Genomic DNA, 17982 nt, shown 5'->3' with positions numbered 1-17982 from the left:
AGTATCATCCATATCAAATTCTCCTTTCAACAAGTGGAAGGAGTTTGGAAGGGTGCTTTGGGTTTCTTTATTATGTTTCCGCTGGTTTTTCGTCGAGTCTATTTTTTTGTCCATTATACCATTAAAGTCTCCAAAAATGATCATATGATTTGCTTGTATGTCTAATAAATAGTCCTTAAGAATTTTGGCAAATTTTGATTTCGGACCATTCGGGGCATAGATATTGGCTATCATAATAGTGTCTGTTCCCAAAGTTATTTTAACCGCCACCATCCGTCCACCCTGGTCACTGAATAATAGTTCTGAGGGGATTTTTTCATCTATGTATAGAACAACCCCCTTTTTTTTCTCTTCTGCCGAGGAATAGTACATTTTTCCGAGTTGCTTTTGTTCTAGATGGGAAATGTGTTGTTTTTTAATATGTGTTTCTTGGAGCGCGATGATATTATACCTGCCGCGTCTTAATTGATTGTAGAGTTTCTTTCTTTTGTTAGGTGAGTTTAAACCGTTGATGTTATTTGAAAAGCAATTCAGTTGGTATGTGAAGTCAGCCATTTTTATTCTGTAGTTTGTGCGTCTTCCGATTCTTCTATGTCCTCTTCATCGTCTCCGTCCTCGTTCGTTGATTGCATACTAGATGTGGCGCCGCGTGGTTCTGGGGATTTAGATCTCTTCCTTTTTGGCTTTTTCCCTTTTTTCCACCGATTTTGGGGATGTTTTTATCATTTTGTCTCGTTCAAGTCTTTTGTAAAATTCTCTAGCCTTCTCTTCTGAGGTGAGCCAAAACTTCTCTTCTTTATAGGTCGTCATGATACCTTCATACTTCTCCCACCTAAATCTAATGTTAAGTCGCTTAAGTTCATCAGTCAGAAAGAAGTATTTACGTCTTCTATTTAGAGTTGAGACCGGATATTCTTTTAGTATCAAAATCCTGTTGTCACTATGAAAGATTGGTTTTGAACTACTTTGTTTCAGCACGTCATCCCGTATCGTTTTTCTAACAAACTTGACTATTGTATCTCTCGGAGCTTTGTTTTTCTTCACGTAATTAGTTTGGATTCTGAAGACACGGTCTATACCTGTGTCTAATTCCTGTTCTGTACATTCTAATATTTTCGCGGTTAATTTGATTATTGTCTCTCTTATATCCTCATTTTCTGACTCGGCTATATTTCGGTATCTTAGCTGATATTCAGATTCATTTTGTTCCAATCTTTCTTGAAGTTTCTCTAATTTAGTATTTTTATTGTCCAGGTGTTCTATTTTTTTTTTTTGCAGTTTTATTTGGGATTTTTCTATTTTTGTTTTATCTTTTTTTAGGTCAGTTATGTCCTTACTCATCTTCTCTAAGTCTGCTTTTAGATCCTTTTTAATTCCTATCATCTCTTCTCTAATCAATTTTTGTTGTTCCTCATGTCTGATTGACCTCTTCTCAAAGTCCTTTTGTAGTGCGTCTTGTTTTTCAGAAAGTTTTTGTATTTCTTTTAGTATTTCTTTCCAGCCTATTGTCGACGTTCCGGTAGTTGTAGATGCTGACATGTTCGCTAGTAGTTCTTCTTGACCTGAGCTTCGTCTGGCTGCGGTTTTAGTGTCCTTTAGTTCTTTTTCTGCCTTAAATTTTGAGGTTGTCATTATGGCCAGGAGTAAAGTTAATAATAAACTTGTTGTTGATTTTGAGGAGCTGGATTATAATAATCTAATTTCAGAAATATGTTCTAAAAAAAAAGTATGTATATATATATCTCTTTTTTGTTATTTTATATATTTATATGTGTGTGTGTGTGTGTGTGTTTTACCTCTTTATTTATTTATTTATTTATTTTTATTTTTTTGATTATTATTATTATTATTATTATTATTATTATTGTTTTGTTTTTATTATTGTTATTATTATTGTTTTATTGTTTTATTATTATTATTGATCTTTGTAATGAATGTATCTTCTCTATTTGGCTTCAATTAAGCCTTCCTCTTCTTCTCCTGCTCCTTGATCAGTTCCGGAAGAAAAAAAAAAACCCTCTTCTTCTCGTCCTGGTCCGCAACTCGTCTGCTTCTCGTCCTGGTCCGCAGCCGTCTACTTCTCTTCCTGGTCCGCAGCCCGTCAGCTTCTCTTCCTGGTCCGCCGTTGTCTACTTCTCATCCAAGTCCGATGTCTATGTTTTAGTAGCTCTATTTATTTATCCAGTTCTGTCTCCCAGCCTCGCGGCTGTCTCTGCCTCTTCACTCTAGACTTTTAGTATTTCTATAGTCTATTTCGTAATTTCCTGTTCTTTAGCTCTCCCCGGAAGTAGTCAGTCGATTGCGGAGAGCGTGCTGAATTGTTTACAAGAAGCTCCTCTGTAGACTAAACAAAAGCTCTTCAAGGTCAGCAATTCAATACTGCTTCTGTCTTTTATTTCTTTCCGCCATGTTATCTCTCCCAAAAGTTCCAAGACTTCGTAACAAATGATGCCTTTGGTTGAAGACCTAATTGAAGTTCTTTTGAGGCAGGAATAAGCGGGGGGGGGGGGAGTAGAAAGAAACGCTTCAAGCCAGTCAATTTTTGGTGGCTATGTTAGTATAGCACAGATTTCCTTCTACCCTTCTCCTCCCTTGGAATTTTAGTATTTTATTTTCTCCACTCTTCTTCTCCTTTAATGGAGATTAGCTCTGATAATTTTTTCAGTATAGTTTTGCCCTCTGCATCTGGCAGAGGGATTTTCAATCTAACAGGGTCCGTAGCAGTCTCAAAAATCTAGTTTTCTCAGTCCTTCCCTCCCCCACGGGGGTCGGAGAGTAGAAATAATTCAAAGTAAGAGAATTTTCTTTTTGAGCACTTACGTTGCTCTGTGCCAGCTTGTCTGGCCTTTTGTTCGTTCCGCTTTTTCGGATTGTAAAAATGGACGATGGTGCAGTAACTGCGGGGTTTCCCCCGCTTCCCGTTCGCGATCCGCTTGCCCGACCGTTCTCCTCGCGACCACTTGTCGCCCCCTCCTTGAGGGTGAGGGCAACCTTGGGGTCTGTGAGGGGGTCCGCTGGCTCCGCGACCCAGCCCCTTTCGATCCACGGGCTGGGGAGAGGATTTCCCCCTCTCGATCCGTCGATAACGGGTGGCTTAGCTGAGTGCCCTCAGCAAGCCGCTCCTGCCACCATTTTCGTCCACCGGAAGTTCGAGTTTTTTTTTCTAATGAGGATGAAGGTGTTCTATGGGTGGTATGAAATATGAAAAGGCCCTAATGTCATGGACCAATTATTGCCTTACAGTGTTTAGATTTACTGCAGGAATAGAGAAATGAGGGAGGATGGTGGCTGAATTGGCTCCCCAGGAGTATTTTGAAGTTCTTGTCCTCTACTTCACAGATCACAAAATGGAAAAATAATGCCCTACAATACCCTTTAAAGAGTGGGGCATTTTCACCATATTCTACCTTTACTTGATGTAGACCTGAATATTATGATTTTCTAAAAACAAAGGCATTATTGATCTGGTATCTAAAAGAATGATAATCTACGTTACAACAATCACATCTGTAAAATATCAGTAAATATTAGCTGGCTGTCCCTACCTACAAATAGCTGACTATTCAGCTGCAGTCGGAAATGCCCTTCAGTAGGTGCTTCCAGGATCTTCTTTGGAAGGTCATCCACCTGAAGAGAAGTTTCTTTGAGATTTCTCTCAGCATGCAAATAGTGCCACTGGTTGTCATTCAGGGGCACTGGAGACTGGACAATTACTTCTACTGGCCCATTGCCAACATCTACTGTGAAGGTGATCTCTTTTGGAGCTGGAAAGAATAAGGTGAGAAATATAAGTGGACTGAGGAAATGTGTTCTCTCCCCCCCCCCCCCCACCAAACAACAACAATCTGGCATGATTGTTATCTACTATCTGATATGAAATGGTCAGACCTTTGTTAAATCTTTGAACAATTTTTTTCCTGCAGGCCTGATGAAATGGTTCTTTTTTTTTTGTTATGCACTTGACTGATTCATGCAACTTACTTTGGCTAACAGAATAACACTATGGGCTAAATAAGAGAAGGAAAATGTGGGCCACAGAATACATTCTGGAAGGATTCCATTTACTTAAAAGTTTAAAGATAATGAGATGAGGATATGGCAGCACCGGAAATATGTATGGCAACTGGAGAAAGAAAATGTATTACAAGAAGCTGGTCTAGCTAAAGGACCAGTGTATGCAAAGGGGTGAATCCATATCATAGAATTAATATATTTTGACATGATCTAAACTACCATGGCTCAATGCTATGGAAGAATGGGACTTGTAATTTTACAAGGCCTTTAGTCTTCTCTGCCAAAGAGTGCTGGCACCTCAACAGACTACAAAGGATTTCATAGCACTGACCTATTGTAGTTATAGTGATGTCAAAATTAGTTAATGCTACAGTTTAGATGCACCTCAAATTAGTGTAGAAAAAGAAATTAATACGGGATGTGGTTACATATTACAAAAGGCAGGCAGTATTACCTTCAGTCTGATATGGCACTGTAAGAACATTACTTTACTGCTGTATGATGGTTATGAAGACAAATAAAAAAATGTTGTTTGATTTGCACTGCATGAAAAATGTTTTCTAATATTCATGAGATAAAGTGCATCCTGCTACCAAAGCTGCACTTAAGAGTTTATTTCAAAGAAATACAATAAACATCAAAGAGAGGTCTGAATCCTATTAGTTAATTTTAAACAAGATTAGGCACAATGAATCAGTTGTTGGATGATGAGTCAATACATAAGTAAATGTCATTAATTCAATGGCAGTACTCTAGTCTGTGTAGTAATAACAGGACACATGACACTGTATACAATCAAAACAGATGTGCTATTTAAAAACATACAGTCATGTGGAAATCTCTCTCATGTAAACTGAAGCTTTTCTGCTGATAGGAAAGACCTTGCCTGGCATTCAGATTTGCATTTATAGAATTTTAATCCAGAATTGTAGACCCATAAGAGCTAGTCAGATTATACAGTCTTCTTGTAAGACTATGTAAATGCAATAGAGGTCCATTTAGGTTATTTGGGCTAAAAGACAAAAACTGCATTTCAAATCCCTTCCCACCAGTAGTTATGATAATCAAAATAGGATCCCTGCCACATGATTTGTTACAGGATTTCCCCCTCCCCCACTGCCATTTCGCCAGCTCCCACAGCAAAATGACAGGGTTGCCCCAAGTGCTGCTTCATTGCAGTGATGCTTCTCCTATCACACAGGTAAGCTCCCATGTTTGGAGGGAAGTTTCCTAGGATGTTTCCACTCCAGTTGTGGGTGGAGCCTCCACCAGAAGTCCAGTAACATCAGGTGATAGGCAGTATGCCCATCCATCAACTGACTAGTGAGGAAGTGTCCTAAGACATTAAAAAAAGCCCTGTGTGATGAAGTAGACAGTCTTGCTTACTGGTAGGAAGAGATAAAAAAGTAATCCTCCTAATGCCCCAATTATAAGTCAAACTTATCTTCTCTGCTCCTTCTGGGTGCTGGATTTTAAGTTGGGCTAGAGGGCGAATGGACTAGGAGACATTACTTAGCTACAAAAATGTAAGTTAGTAGCCAATATAGAATATTAGTACTTATTTCTTACTGAGACTTTTGATGGTTAACTGTCTGCTGCATAAATTCTTTAACTGTGTGTGTTGTATTTTTATCATTTTAATGTACATTGCAAGCCCTCTTGGGTACCATATTGTGAGAAATGTAAAAATAAATAAATATTGAAACTATGCAAAATAGTTTAATAAAATTAGATAGATGGATGGATAGATAGATAGATAGATAGATAGATAGATAGATATAATGTGTACAAAATGCACATTTTTGTAAAAAAAATGAAGAAAACTAACAATTTTGTATCCAAGAAGCAAAAAATTATTTTAAAAATACTGGAAAAGTGATCCAAATCATGATGGAATGCAATGAAATTGAGACATCTTTGCCTCCTTAGCTATGAAGTGAGATCATGGTGTCAATTCAAAGTAAAAGCAATGTGTCTACTTCCTTTGGAAAAATGCTGAAAGGAAGGAAGATGTTTGTGAAAGATTAATGTGTTTGCAAAAAGTGCAACACATTTTATCCTGGTCCCTGATTCTCTTGATAGATTAATATTAAATTACAGTCTCAAACTGAATTTTATATTTTCAGGGTTATGTCTAACTTGTTGAGACATCATAAGCAATCATTTGGGATGAGAAATTATTCAAAATTAGACAGCTTTCAAATGACGTGAAGGTTTAACATCAGTTCAAATAAACCACATTTATGCTTTTAAAAATCCCTTCTCAATTCTCCTGTTTTTTTAAAGCTTACTTTTTTAGTTTGACTAAAGCCAGCAAGATCTCTACCTTAGTGATTTAAAGTGAAGGCAACTCAAGCTGCAAAGATTGTTACATTATAATTATATCAGAAATTATTCTGCCATCGAAATCACTACTATGTCAGAACTTTCACAACTCAACTTTGTAAGAAGTAAGCAACACAGGTTATATATTCCTGGTATACTGATCCAAATGAATCAGAGTCATAAAAGGTAAGATGTATTCCAATCAAAAATAGGAAAGTGATCCTTGACTCATTTGGATCAGGATGGTTATATTGCAGCCAATATAACTGGAATCCATGACATTATTTCCTGTGGCCTCTTCAATTATGTTTTGATTGTTACCTTTTTGTTTTTTGACTAACAAGTTTTTAAAATATATGCATGGTGTAATGGAAACTAACTGCATGTCTGCTCCCATTTTATACCAGCTGGTTCCTTGGTTTTCTCAAAGTGAAAACTAACACATTTGTCTTGATAGACTGCATTATTTTGTCATCATTTCATATCAAGGCCCCTGAGATGAAATACAGCATACTGAACTGTCAACCAAATAGGACTTTGATGTGCAATTAATACTAAACCATACCTCATTACCTAGTGATAATGCACCACGGCATTTACCACGCGTTTAATGAATCAAACGGCCTTGGGGGCCTTATTTTATTAAATTTTATGTTGAAATTATTACAACCATATTATGAAATGATGACACTTCTTTCCATGTTTGTTCAGCCTGATGGAATCAGGGACAGAAGGACCTCATTTCACTCCAAAGCCACAACATGATCCCACTTTCATTAACAGGATAAGCCAGTAGAATAAAATATGCGTTAAAACTGTCAGTCGGGGTTTCTCTCCTTTAACATGCTGGACAGTAATTGTGAGAGTTGGGCTGTATGTTTGACAAATTGCACACACACACACACACACACACACACACACAAATGACCCCCTGCATATTGTGGATTTCTCCCTTTCTGTTTTTTTTTTCTTGCATGCCAACCAGTTTTCAATGGCATATTGCCTAAGTTCAAATTACCAAGCAATTACAACATCTAATAGCAAGGGGATAAGCAATTGGTAACCAATATTATACAACAACTACTAAAAATCAATTTTGTCCTTTGTTCCAAATGGCAAGCAATGATAAGAACAGAACAGAAGCTGGATCTAAGTTAATAAAATTATCTCCTGTTAGTTGCAGAAATTTTATTTTACTTTATTAAAATATTTATATTTTTCCCTGTACCCATGAGTCTCATTCTAGGGGGAAGAGGGGATATCAAATAGGTAGGTAAGTAGATATCCAAGGAGCTCAGGAGAGGATATAAAAATCAATTTAAATGGATTAAAATAATGAAAAAATATGGAACCGTTTAACAAATCAAAACAAGTTAAAATCATGTACATATAAGAAATGTATACAATGAGTAGACCTCTAAAGGCTCCAATAAAAATTAAGCCAAAGGTGGTGACAATTTGGCCCCCAAAGGGAGGACAATCTAACTGGGGCACCACAACAGAGAAGGCTGTCTCCACAATTCTCACAAAATTCATCTCCATCATTGCTGGGATAGAAACTTTTGAAGTTCTACATATATGTGTATGTAGATATATTGAAATAGATCACCATTGCCACAGTGCATATACCAAATCAATAGATGCTTCCCTGCTCTCTGTTCAGATCTCAGATCTCTAGAATGAATAATATATCAACATGTTTAGTGTGCACACTCACAGCTTATTTCAACTCGAATGAAGTCTTTCATTCCCATATTTTCCAAGAAGACTCCTGACGTTGCTGCAGTTTTGAAGAAGAAGGAAATATCTGCAGTGAACTCCGCATGGAAGGTGGGGAAGAGAAGGTACGAGGCCTCAGTGAGGAATGAAGCTGAGTTCCAGAACTGTCCTGCAAATAGCAACAACCTTCCCTATAGTTAAACCTAAAACAGATAATGAAAGAAGTTCCAAAGGCACATCCTTTTAGCAGCTGACAAAAATAAATCTTGGGATCATGATAGATGGTTTGATGAAAATGTCAGACCAGAGTGTGTGGATGTGAGAGTTATTCATCTACAATTAATATAACTGCACATGCCTACCCAATAGAAGTAACCTGCTATATTAGTAGGTTTAGTAGAGACATTTTATACATTTTTCCATTTTTTTGTATTACAGGATTTTGTGTACAAGATATTTATGCATGAAACCAAGAGGTTTCATGCATAAACATCTTTAAAACATAAATATTTTGCATAAAATATGTTTAGAAATTATTAGAGAAAGCATCTGAAATGCAGACTAGCTTTCAATAGATGAAGATACTCCTTCCCATCCAAGATTAGAAAAGTGAGACTACCTACAGTGGGCATTGTTTTTTTTTTTAAAGGAAAACTGGGATTCGCCAGATAGGAATCAGAAATAAAATGACCTGTTATATTCGTTAATCTTTTCGGAAATCTATGGTGACCTCACTTGAATGGCTGTGTACAATTCTAGTCACAACGCTCTCAAATATATACTATATTATTATCATAGAGAGCATAAAGGTATGCAGAGTCCAGAGAGAAATATATATTTTTTGTAATACTGGAACTCAGGGTAATTTCATGAAGCACGATGGTGGGTGATCCAGAATAGATAAAAGAAAATGCATCACACTGTGCTTAGTTGGATAGTAAAAAGCACTTCCATTACATACATTGCTGACTATGAATTCGACACATTTGGATGCTAATGCTGGAGAAGCATCTACACTGTAAGATAAATGCAGGTGCACATCACTTTAACTGCCATGGCTCAATGTTATGGAATCTTAGGATTTGTAGTTTGACCACATAAAATTACATCTCCCATGGCTCCACAGCATTTTTTTTTTAAAAAAAACCTGCTTCTTTAAAAATGTCCAGAAACAAATCAGATACAGAGGTGATATTAAGAAGCTTGCATTCAGGAGAACAAGCAGAAGCTACAGAGGGACGAATGTGTGTGTCTACACACATCGTTCTCATTCAGTCTGTGCAAAGGGGAATGGAAAAGCGCTGATACTTACTATCTCCATAGCAACGCAAAGGCCCAATTCTCCAGGCAGCTTCGGAATTAGGTCTGTTTGTATCAGTGACGACAATCTGGTTTACAGGCAAGTGTTCTTTGAAGGAAAGGAAGCCAGTATCATTGGTCCTGGACACACAGAGAAAATAGCCATGGATTAACACTTTAAACATCATACATTTACCTTTGTATTGCCAAAAAAAAAAAAAAAAAACCCCACCAGATAATATTTATTGTATTATTATATCAGTTCCTTAAACTGTGACCAGTGGAGCCACAGTTCTTGTGGGTAAGAAGCATGTTGCTTATTTATTTTGAACACCTTAGAACCTCGGATCAGGTCTTGTCCCATCTTTTTAAATATAGGATGTATATTTGATTGCCAGGGATCCACTTCTGAAAGCAAATTAACAAACAACTTTGCTTAGTGGACACGTGCCACATTTTTCATTGGGGAAAGAAAGAAAGAAAAAAAGAAAGAAAGAAAGAAAGAAAGAAGGAAATAGTATCCTTTTGGCTATTTGAATTCCAATCTGGTTTTGGATTTGAAGATACATACAAACACTGACATGGTTCTGAGAGACAACTCAGGGTATATCCTTTTTTTAAATGCAGTATGCATATTATAGTGTGGATCATCTTCCAGGGCAACTCAGGCTATGTCTAAGAATCATCTATACTGTGGAATGAATGCACATTGACATTACTTTAACTGCAATGGCTCAAGGCTATGGAAACCTGGGATTTATAGTTTGGTGAGGCACCAACACCTTTTGACAGAAACGACTAAAGACTTTGCAAAGCTCCTAGGATTCCATAACAATGAGCCATGGGAGTTAAAGTGGTGTCATCCTGCATTAATCCAACAGTTTAGATGTACCCTAATTAATTCAATAAAAAATCACAAGGCATTAAAGCATAAGCACCATGATCTGCGACTGTCCCCACACTTCTTTTCTTTGAAAAGGATGGCAATGCAGTCATGAATCATCCTTGGTCATGGAGCTTCATTAGCTGCTTTTGATGCCCTGGGGATGAAATTCCAGGATCACAAGGAAACAGTGAAGTTCACTCTAGCTGTGGAAATTGGAGGAGCTGCAGTAATCTGTGGCAGCTTATTCTTATAAATCACTGTGTCCATACAATCTCACATAGGAAAGGAAATCCTGAAGGCAATGCTGTATCATTTCACATACCAAGTATGTACCAGCATGATGCTCAAAAGTCAGAAGACTTGTGCACATGTAGATACAAATATATCCATTCTGATAGTATGGGATCAATATATAAGAACAGAAATAGAAAATAAAATCCAGTACCATTATCAGGAACAACATGCCATTTGGGTGATGATGCCACAAGTTATTATGTCTCTTGTTAAGAATTAGTCTGATATATATTGTGGACTGAAGAGAGTGGTCAATTGTGCATAGATAAAAAAAATCAAGAAACCTACCTCTTAACATGGCCCTTTCTAGCTGTGCAGTTATACCGCAAAAGGGAAGGTGCACAGGACAGCTTGTGGAGCCCTGCGTGTCCTCCCTCCTCCTCTCATCACATGGTGGGGGTGTTCTCCCTGCATCAGTTCACAGAAAGGGCTGCAACATGCATTGCTCCATCACCCTTTCTGCCATCATACAGCAAAAAAGGGAAGAAAGTGCAGGTAGTTCTATCGGAGCTACCCAAACAACACTTTCTTCCCATACTGTGTGTTGTATGATGGTGTACAGCAGGCCCCATCCAAGCCGTGCATAAAAGCAGCAAAATAGGGCAAAATGCCCCATCTGAAGAGGTCCATAGACAAGTTGAAGGAAAACATTTGATAATAACTCTATCCTTGCAGCAAACCTGATTTCTGCACTGATTCTGAGATCAGCTATAGATTGAATGAATCACTCATGCCAAATTAAACAAGTAACAGTTTGCTGCCCTTCCATGAGACCTTCCTCATCAATAGTAGGGTCTGTTTTGTTGGTGTTACTGAAATAGTGGTAACATAACTGGTGTGTAACATATCTGAGAATCATAATGCTCTTCATATGTATATATCTAAACACTTTCCAGAGACATAAACAGTGAAACTAATGCAGACTTCAATCCACAGCCTTTAACATGCTGTAGCAGCTGAATCTTTCAAATGGTTTTCAAGGGTAGCCAAGAGATTAGTCCAACTTTGAAGATTGCTGATGTAGGACCTGTCTATGAAATCAATTGCAGCGTGTCCAAATAGCATATTCTGTACACAGTGCTTGAGGAATATATTTCTGTCGCACGTAATAGCATATCCACATATAATAATAAATGACCAATGGGAAATAAATGCAGTAGGTAGTTTTGCTAGTCATCACTTTTATAAATATCTATATACTTGGAGGAATCTATGCACTTGCACTGCACATTCCACAGCATGAACAAGAAGTGCTTATTATTTCAATAAAATATATACATAATAAAAACATCAACATGGGGCTAATAAGGTAATGTTGTGGACCTTGATGCTGGACTTTGATGTTGACAAAATGTCTGTGATGTTTGAGGACTGCAAGGTTGCAAGGGGCATAGTTCAGAAAATATTTTTTCCAAGCTCTGCTTCCAAAAAAAATAGTTTGCAATGCAGTGAACTGAATAATTAGTCAATGATAACTTTGTAATGATAAAGTGGATTGAGAAGAAATCACAGCCCAATAAATTCCCCAAGTACAATAAATATATATTTCTGTTACAAGGCTGCAGCCTTGAGTAAATATGAGAAGAGTATGGTATGGAAGAGAGAAACAAATGTGACATGATTATACAGTAAACTATTTATGGGGAAAGGTCCTTAGAAAACTTTATACTTCCTGACACAACTTAAATACCATATAATTTTCTATTACTATAGACATTTCTCACCAGCATTCAAGTCTAGATCTGCAAAGTTTAAAACTGCTACTGAAGTTTCAGTAGCCATTCAAATTTTGATGCATTTGGGAATCCAGTAGAAAACAACCCTAATTTTAGCAGACAGAGACATTTACCAGCTTGTTTATTAGATATGAGTAGCTCATGTTAGACTGATTATAGATTAATACTGGAGGAAAAGATCCAGAACTATTGCAAGAAAAGAACATATTAAAAAGTTTGTCCATGTCTGCTTTAGATTCTATATGATATTTTTGAGAGATTGTGTCAAAGTTCTTCACATTGAGTATTTATATGTTTTCATATTAATAATCAAAAATTTCTGTGTTGTGTATACATGTCTGTGCGTGTGAGAGTGTGAGTGTAGAAGGTATGCTTTCTTCCATGATGGTCCTCAATGGGATACTCATTGAGATTGCAGTGAGTCAGCAGTGATCTGATGTACTTACTTTCATCGTGGTTGCGACATCATTTGCCTTCACACAATATTCTCAATATGTATATCAATATCTTCATATGAGTATACAACAATATGGAAGTTAACCAGCCTATGAGGATATAATTCATGATATGACTGTGGCCCATTATTTCAGATTTCCATTAAGCAAGTGAATCAAATAATGCATCATAGCAGACTTAGCATGAAACAAAAAGTTGGACAACAGCTTTGCAGAACTAGTTGTCATTATATACAATAAATAGGTCAGAGGGAATCTAATTCTACAGTATTTCACAATCCTGTATTATTAGAGAAATTGGGCATGCCTCTATGTACAATATTCATAATATCTCCTCCACAACAGATGGTAGCACAGAAGTGTCATTAAATATAATTTCATCCCGTATGGTACATTATTGGTATATCTTCAATTTTTACGTTAATGAAACCTCTAGTGAATAGGTGAGCTCAGTGGCATAGATATTTAATGAAATCTGTGATAGATACGGTATACTTAGAAAAATGTTCCATCAGCATATGTCCACAGTTAGGTAAATGGGAAACACGCCAATGAAACTTAACTTCAGATCGTGTAAATTTGAGATCAACAGTAGGTAGACTATTAAAATGCAGTGGATTAAGTTAATTAGTTTATTTCATGCATCTTTTAAAGAAGTTCAGCCACCAATGTTATAAGTAAAGTACTGTAGGCGATAATATAGTAAAAGTGATGTTGGAAAATAACCACATTAAGGATAGTCTGAGTACAGCTTAATAAACCTTCTTATCTAATAATGATTCTGTCCCTATCTTAGAAGGCAATCCAAAAGAACTATGCCAACCAGGGATAGTGCTGCTATTATTATTATTATTATTATTATTATTATTATTATTATTTGCAAATTTAACACTTTAAACTTTTTATGTCCTTGATTAAAGCGACTGGCTTAACTCAAGGCATTTTACTGGGGAAAAGTAACCACTAAAAATTATTGTTATTGATTGTTGTCTTAAATTTTAGAAAATTTAAAGTACAAAGTAGAATAAAAGCGGTTATTATTATATTATATTATATTATATTATATTATATTATATTATATTATTATATTATATTATATTATATTATATTATATTATATTATATTATATTATATTATAGGGCCACTTTCAGGTCCTGATGAGAAAGGCTGGTGGACTAAAATAACCTCTATTATCATCACCATTGCCAATTGTAGCATATAAGAATACTATGGGTGCACAATACAAAGGGCATGAAAAATGCATCCTTGGCATATGCTGCCACACAATCACCTTATATACTCATGTATCAATCTAAAAATTCTAGAGAAAAAATCAATTTAAAAAACTGGGTTGATTTATTTATGGGTCCATGTAAGCACCGTATATACTTGAACATAACCTCGGGTTTTCAGCCCTTTGGGGGGCTGAAAAAGCCTCTCTTGGCTTATATTTGAGTCAAGCTGGGGAGTGGAACCTGGAGTCAAGGCTCTGAAGCCGACTGGCCTTCCTTTGCCTCCATGGAGCGGGCCAGAGGAGGAGCAATTTTCCTCTCCCCTCCTTCTCTTGGTAGGTCATTGCTACGCACCAGGAAAGGGGCAGCAAAAGGGAAATCCTGGCCCCATACATTATTTTATTTTTGAAGGTTTTTTGGGGGGGGAGGGTTATAGGAGGGGTTGGTGCCCTCATGGTTTTCCAGGCTGAATCATCCTGGAAAATGTGAAATGACTGTCTGGTCTGCCCTTTCAGAAGTCCATGACAGCAATCCAGACAGCGGCCATAGTGGGTTCAACCCACACAATTCAAGAAGGCACAGATCACCCACAAAGGGACTTGAATACTATTGGTTGTTGATTCTGATGCTTGTTTTATATATTGCTATAATGTTGTTTTATGTTGTTTTATATTGATGTTATGTATTTTAAATATGTTATTTTTAACCTTGTTGATTGGGCTTGGCCCCATGTAAGCTGCCCCAAGTCCCTTCAGGGAGATGGAGGCTGAGACAAAGGTTATTTTGCTTTGTGCCAAAATGCATTTGATTTTGTGTGGGGCATCATTTGGATGCCCCCGCAAATATCTGAGAGGGTGTGCAGTTCGTGCCCTATCTGGATGGGCCCTGGGTAAAGATGCAAAGGGCAAGAGATAATTCTGTACAGGGAGAACTTAAAAAAGAAGCACCAAACCCCTCTACTGTCTCTTTCATGGTGCCAGTTCTGCCCTTTTTGAATGCCAGGGTGGGAAAATGGTGGCGGCGATCAGGGGCAGCTAAGTCCCCAAAGCAGCATTAGTGTTTTCTTTTCTCTGTTGGGAAACCTTTGACTAATCCAAGAATCAAATCGAAATGAAGAATTTGGCCCTCAAACCTGCCCTCGATTCAATCAAGAAGTCGACTTGTACATGAGTATATATGGTAGTAATTGTTATTGAACATAAAATAAAAGATGCAGTAGCTCTAAACAAAGGCAAAGCCAAGATCCAAAGGAGGGAGAGTTAAACTCTTTGTCTCAGCTTCAGTTCTGGGGGAGATTCCATCCTCACCCTGTATTACAATCCAGTTTGTGAAGGAAGCTTGCATTGCCACCAATAATTTATGTTATATTTGGTAGATGTGGGTGTCTTACAATTATCAACATCAAAACAGCCTGTTGAAGGTTCTTCATACACCCCCAAATAAGGGATTCTTTTAACACCTTAAGATCTTTGTTTATTTGAAGAGGGGCTGTTTTTTTTCCCGTACAACTTGCTCAACTGTGCAAAATTATCAACTTTTCTCCCCTTTTGAATTCTAGTGCACACAAACAACAATTTCAACATTGTTTGATCTGAGAGATTCAAACTGCCTCCCCAATGCTACTAATTTTGATAGTTCATGCAAGAAGGCAGCACTTAACATATTTGTGCACTTGCAAAATTGTGGGCAAAATCCCAAAAATCCACAGAATATCTCCAGTACTGACAAAATAGTGCTCTGAGAAGGAGGACAATGTCATATCCTCATTTTCTATGTGAGAATGAATCAAATCAGGATTTATACTCCTCCTGCTCATAATTCTCTGAGGTGTCTCAACAGGTCTCCACAGTCTGCTTAGGAGATCTCAAGTAGCATTATCAAAAGTAAAGCAATCCTCTTCATTACTGTACTATATTTGGAAAGTCGATGTAGTATAGTTGTTTAAGAATTGGATTATGACTCTGGAGAACAGGGTTCAAATCTTCACCTGGCCAAGGAAGCCCATTAAGAGAGCTCAATCACTAAGGGAATTTTTATCTTATTAGCTTGGTTGAGAAGGCAAATAGCAGACATTTTTAATTCAAATTCATTGGTCTTGTTCTTCTCAGTTGTGGCTCTCAGGTTATGGAATGTCTTCCTATTAGAGGCCAAATGAACTGTCTTCATATGAACCCCAAGTGAAATCATTGCTTTTTATTACAGCACCTGAGTCCTAATGATGTCAGTATGTTTACATTGTATTATCTGCTGTTTATCTGTCTGTTGCACAATTTGATATGCTTTAAGTGCTTTTTACTGTTCCATATTTTTAACTGTTTACGTGGATTTCATTGTGTGCTTGCTTGGGATCTGTGGGTATTAACTGATTGATTGACTGCTTGACTGACTGACACATTCATTTATGAATTTCAATTACAGATTAAGTAACTTCTAAATATGATAGTGGGTTCTTGGATTTATGTTTAATTTGCAGACTTGGGCCAGAGCTCTGTTGGCGACTTGCATTTGAATAATTGAGAGATATGCATTATTTTTTTCTGCATATATATTTTTTGCAATGATATATCTAATACCCCCTTGCACAATAATTTCAACAAACTGCTACTTGACCCAAGCAGCCAGTTGTTGCCCAAGAGTTTACTGTAATACCTCAACTGTGAGATGGTTCTCCTAGTGGTCACTGTATCCTGGACCTTCATATAAGTATTTTGGTTGAGCTGTACAATAAATGGTCATCCAGATAAACAGGATTCCAGCCTAAATCTATAAATCTAGGAAGATTGCTCTCTAATTGCCATACCCAATACCCACACAGACTAGAAAATAATGTAATCTAAGTATTGTCGAAGGCTTTCATGGCTGGAATCACTAGGTTCTTGTAGGTTTTTTCAGGCTATAGGGCCATGTTCTAGAGGCATTTCTCCTGACGTTTCGCCTGCACCTATGGCAAGCATCCTCAGAGGTAGTGAGGTCTGTTGGAATTAGGACAATGGGTTTATATATCTGTGGAATGGCTGGGGTGGGGCAAAGAGCTCTTCCTTGCTGAAACTAGGTGTGAAACTAGGTGGTCAGCTGAAACATTCACACCTAGTTTCAGCAAGGAAGAGCTCTTTGCCCCACCCCAGTCATTCCACAGATATATAAACCCATTGTCCTAATTCCAACAGACTTCACTACCTCTGAGGATGCTTGCCATAGATGCAGGCGAAACGTCAGGAGAAATGCCTCTAGAACATGGCCCTATAGCCTGAAAAAAACTACAAGAACCTAATGTAATCTAAGCTCTCCTTCTAGGACAGGCATGGGCAAACTCTGGCCCTCCAAGTGTTTTGGACTTCAACTCTGATGATTCCTAACAGCTGGTAAGCTGCCTAGGATTTCTGGGAGTTGAAATCCAAAACACCTGGAGGGCCAAAGTTTGCCCATGCCTGTTCTAGGAGTATGACCTTCTTACACCTGAATATTATGCCTAGGATTTTCTGTTTAATGCTCACAAACATTGACCATGAAATATTGTCTGCTCTGATATTGTGAAGTCATGAAGTAATAATAATATCAACAATAAAATCTATGTATTTTGTTTTCTTCTTTAAAAAGCTTTATTATACAGATCTCTGCAACTACTGAAAACTGCAGCTGTTGTCATGACTATCTTCTGTGCATTCTTTCAGACTCTCTTTCAACTGAACAATTTGCTTGGCCTTGACTTCATCTTCAATCATCAGCAAAATGTTTTGACTTTTTTCTCTGTGTGCATATTTCCCCAAAGACATTATTAGGTAAATAGAATATAATCCTCTAAGTAATTTCTCCAGTATTAAATCATTATCAAGGAAATGGAATATAATGGTAATGTTACACAAATAAAATGGCATCTATTGGACCAGATATATCCTTGTGTGCACCTGAACTAAATGCATTCAGAATGGTATGTATATATATCTTTTATCCTAGCAGCACTGAGCCAGTTCCTGTCTAAACTGAAAATGCTCTTTTTAGCTTCCTCTGTTACCAAACCCCTT

At 37.3% G+C, this 17982-nt stretch overlaps 1 protein-coding gene across 2 annotated transcripts in view; it reads right to left on the bottom strand.

Annotated features, from left to right (window-relative positions):
* The window catches only part of CNTNAP5 (contactin associated protein family member 5), a 488740-nt gene that overhangs the window by 87868 nt on the left and 382890 nt on the right, over positions 1-17982 (bottom strand). For both annotated transcript variants that reach the window (XM_060774167.2, XM_060774159.2), the window contains exons 15-17: positions 9371-9498; positions 8057-8227; positions 3546-3764 (exon numbers count right to left, since the gene is read on the bottom strand). In XM_060774167.2, the coding sequence (XP_060630150.2) occupies positions 3546-3764; positions 8057-8227; positions 9371-9498 (518 nt within the window). The remainder of the gene's footprint in view (positions 1-3545; positions 3765-8056; positions 8228-9370; positions 9499-17982) is intronic.

Source organism: Anolis sagrei, chromosome 1 (assembly GCF_037176765.1).
Source record: "Anolis sagrei isolate rAnoSag1 chromosome 1, rAnoSag1.mat, whole genome shotgun sequence".
Lineage (NCBI taxonomy): Eukaryota > Metazoa > Chordata > Lepidosauria > Squamata > Dactyloidae > Anolis > Anolis sagrei.
Note: the sequence above shows the minus strand (reverse complement) of the source record. Positions and strands in the feature narration are given on the sequence as shown.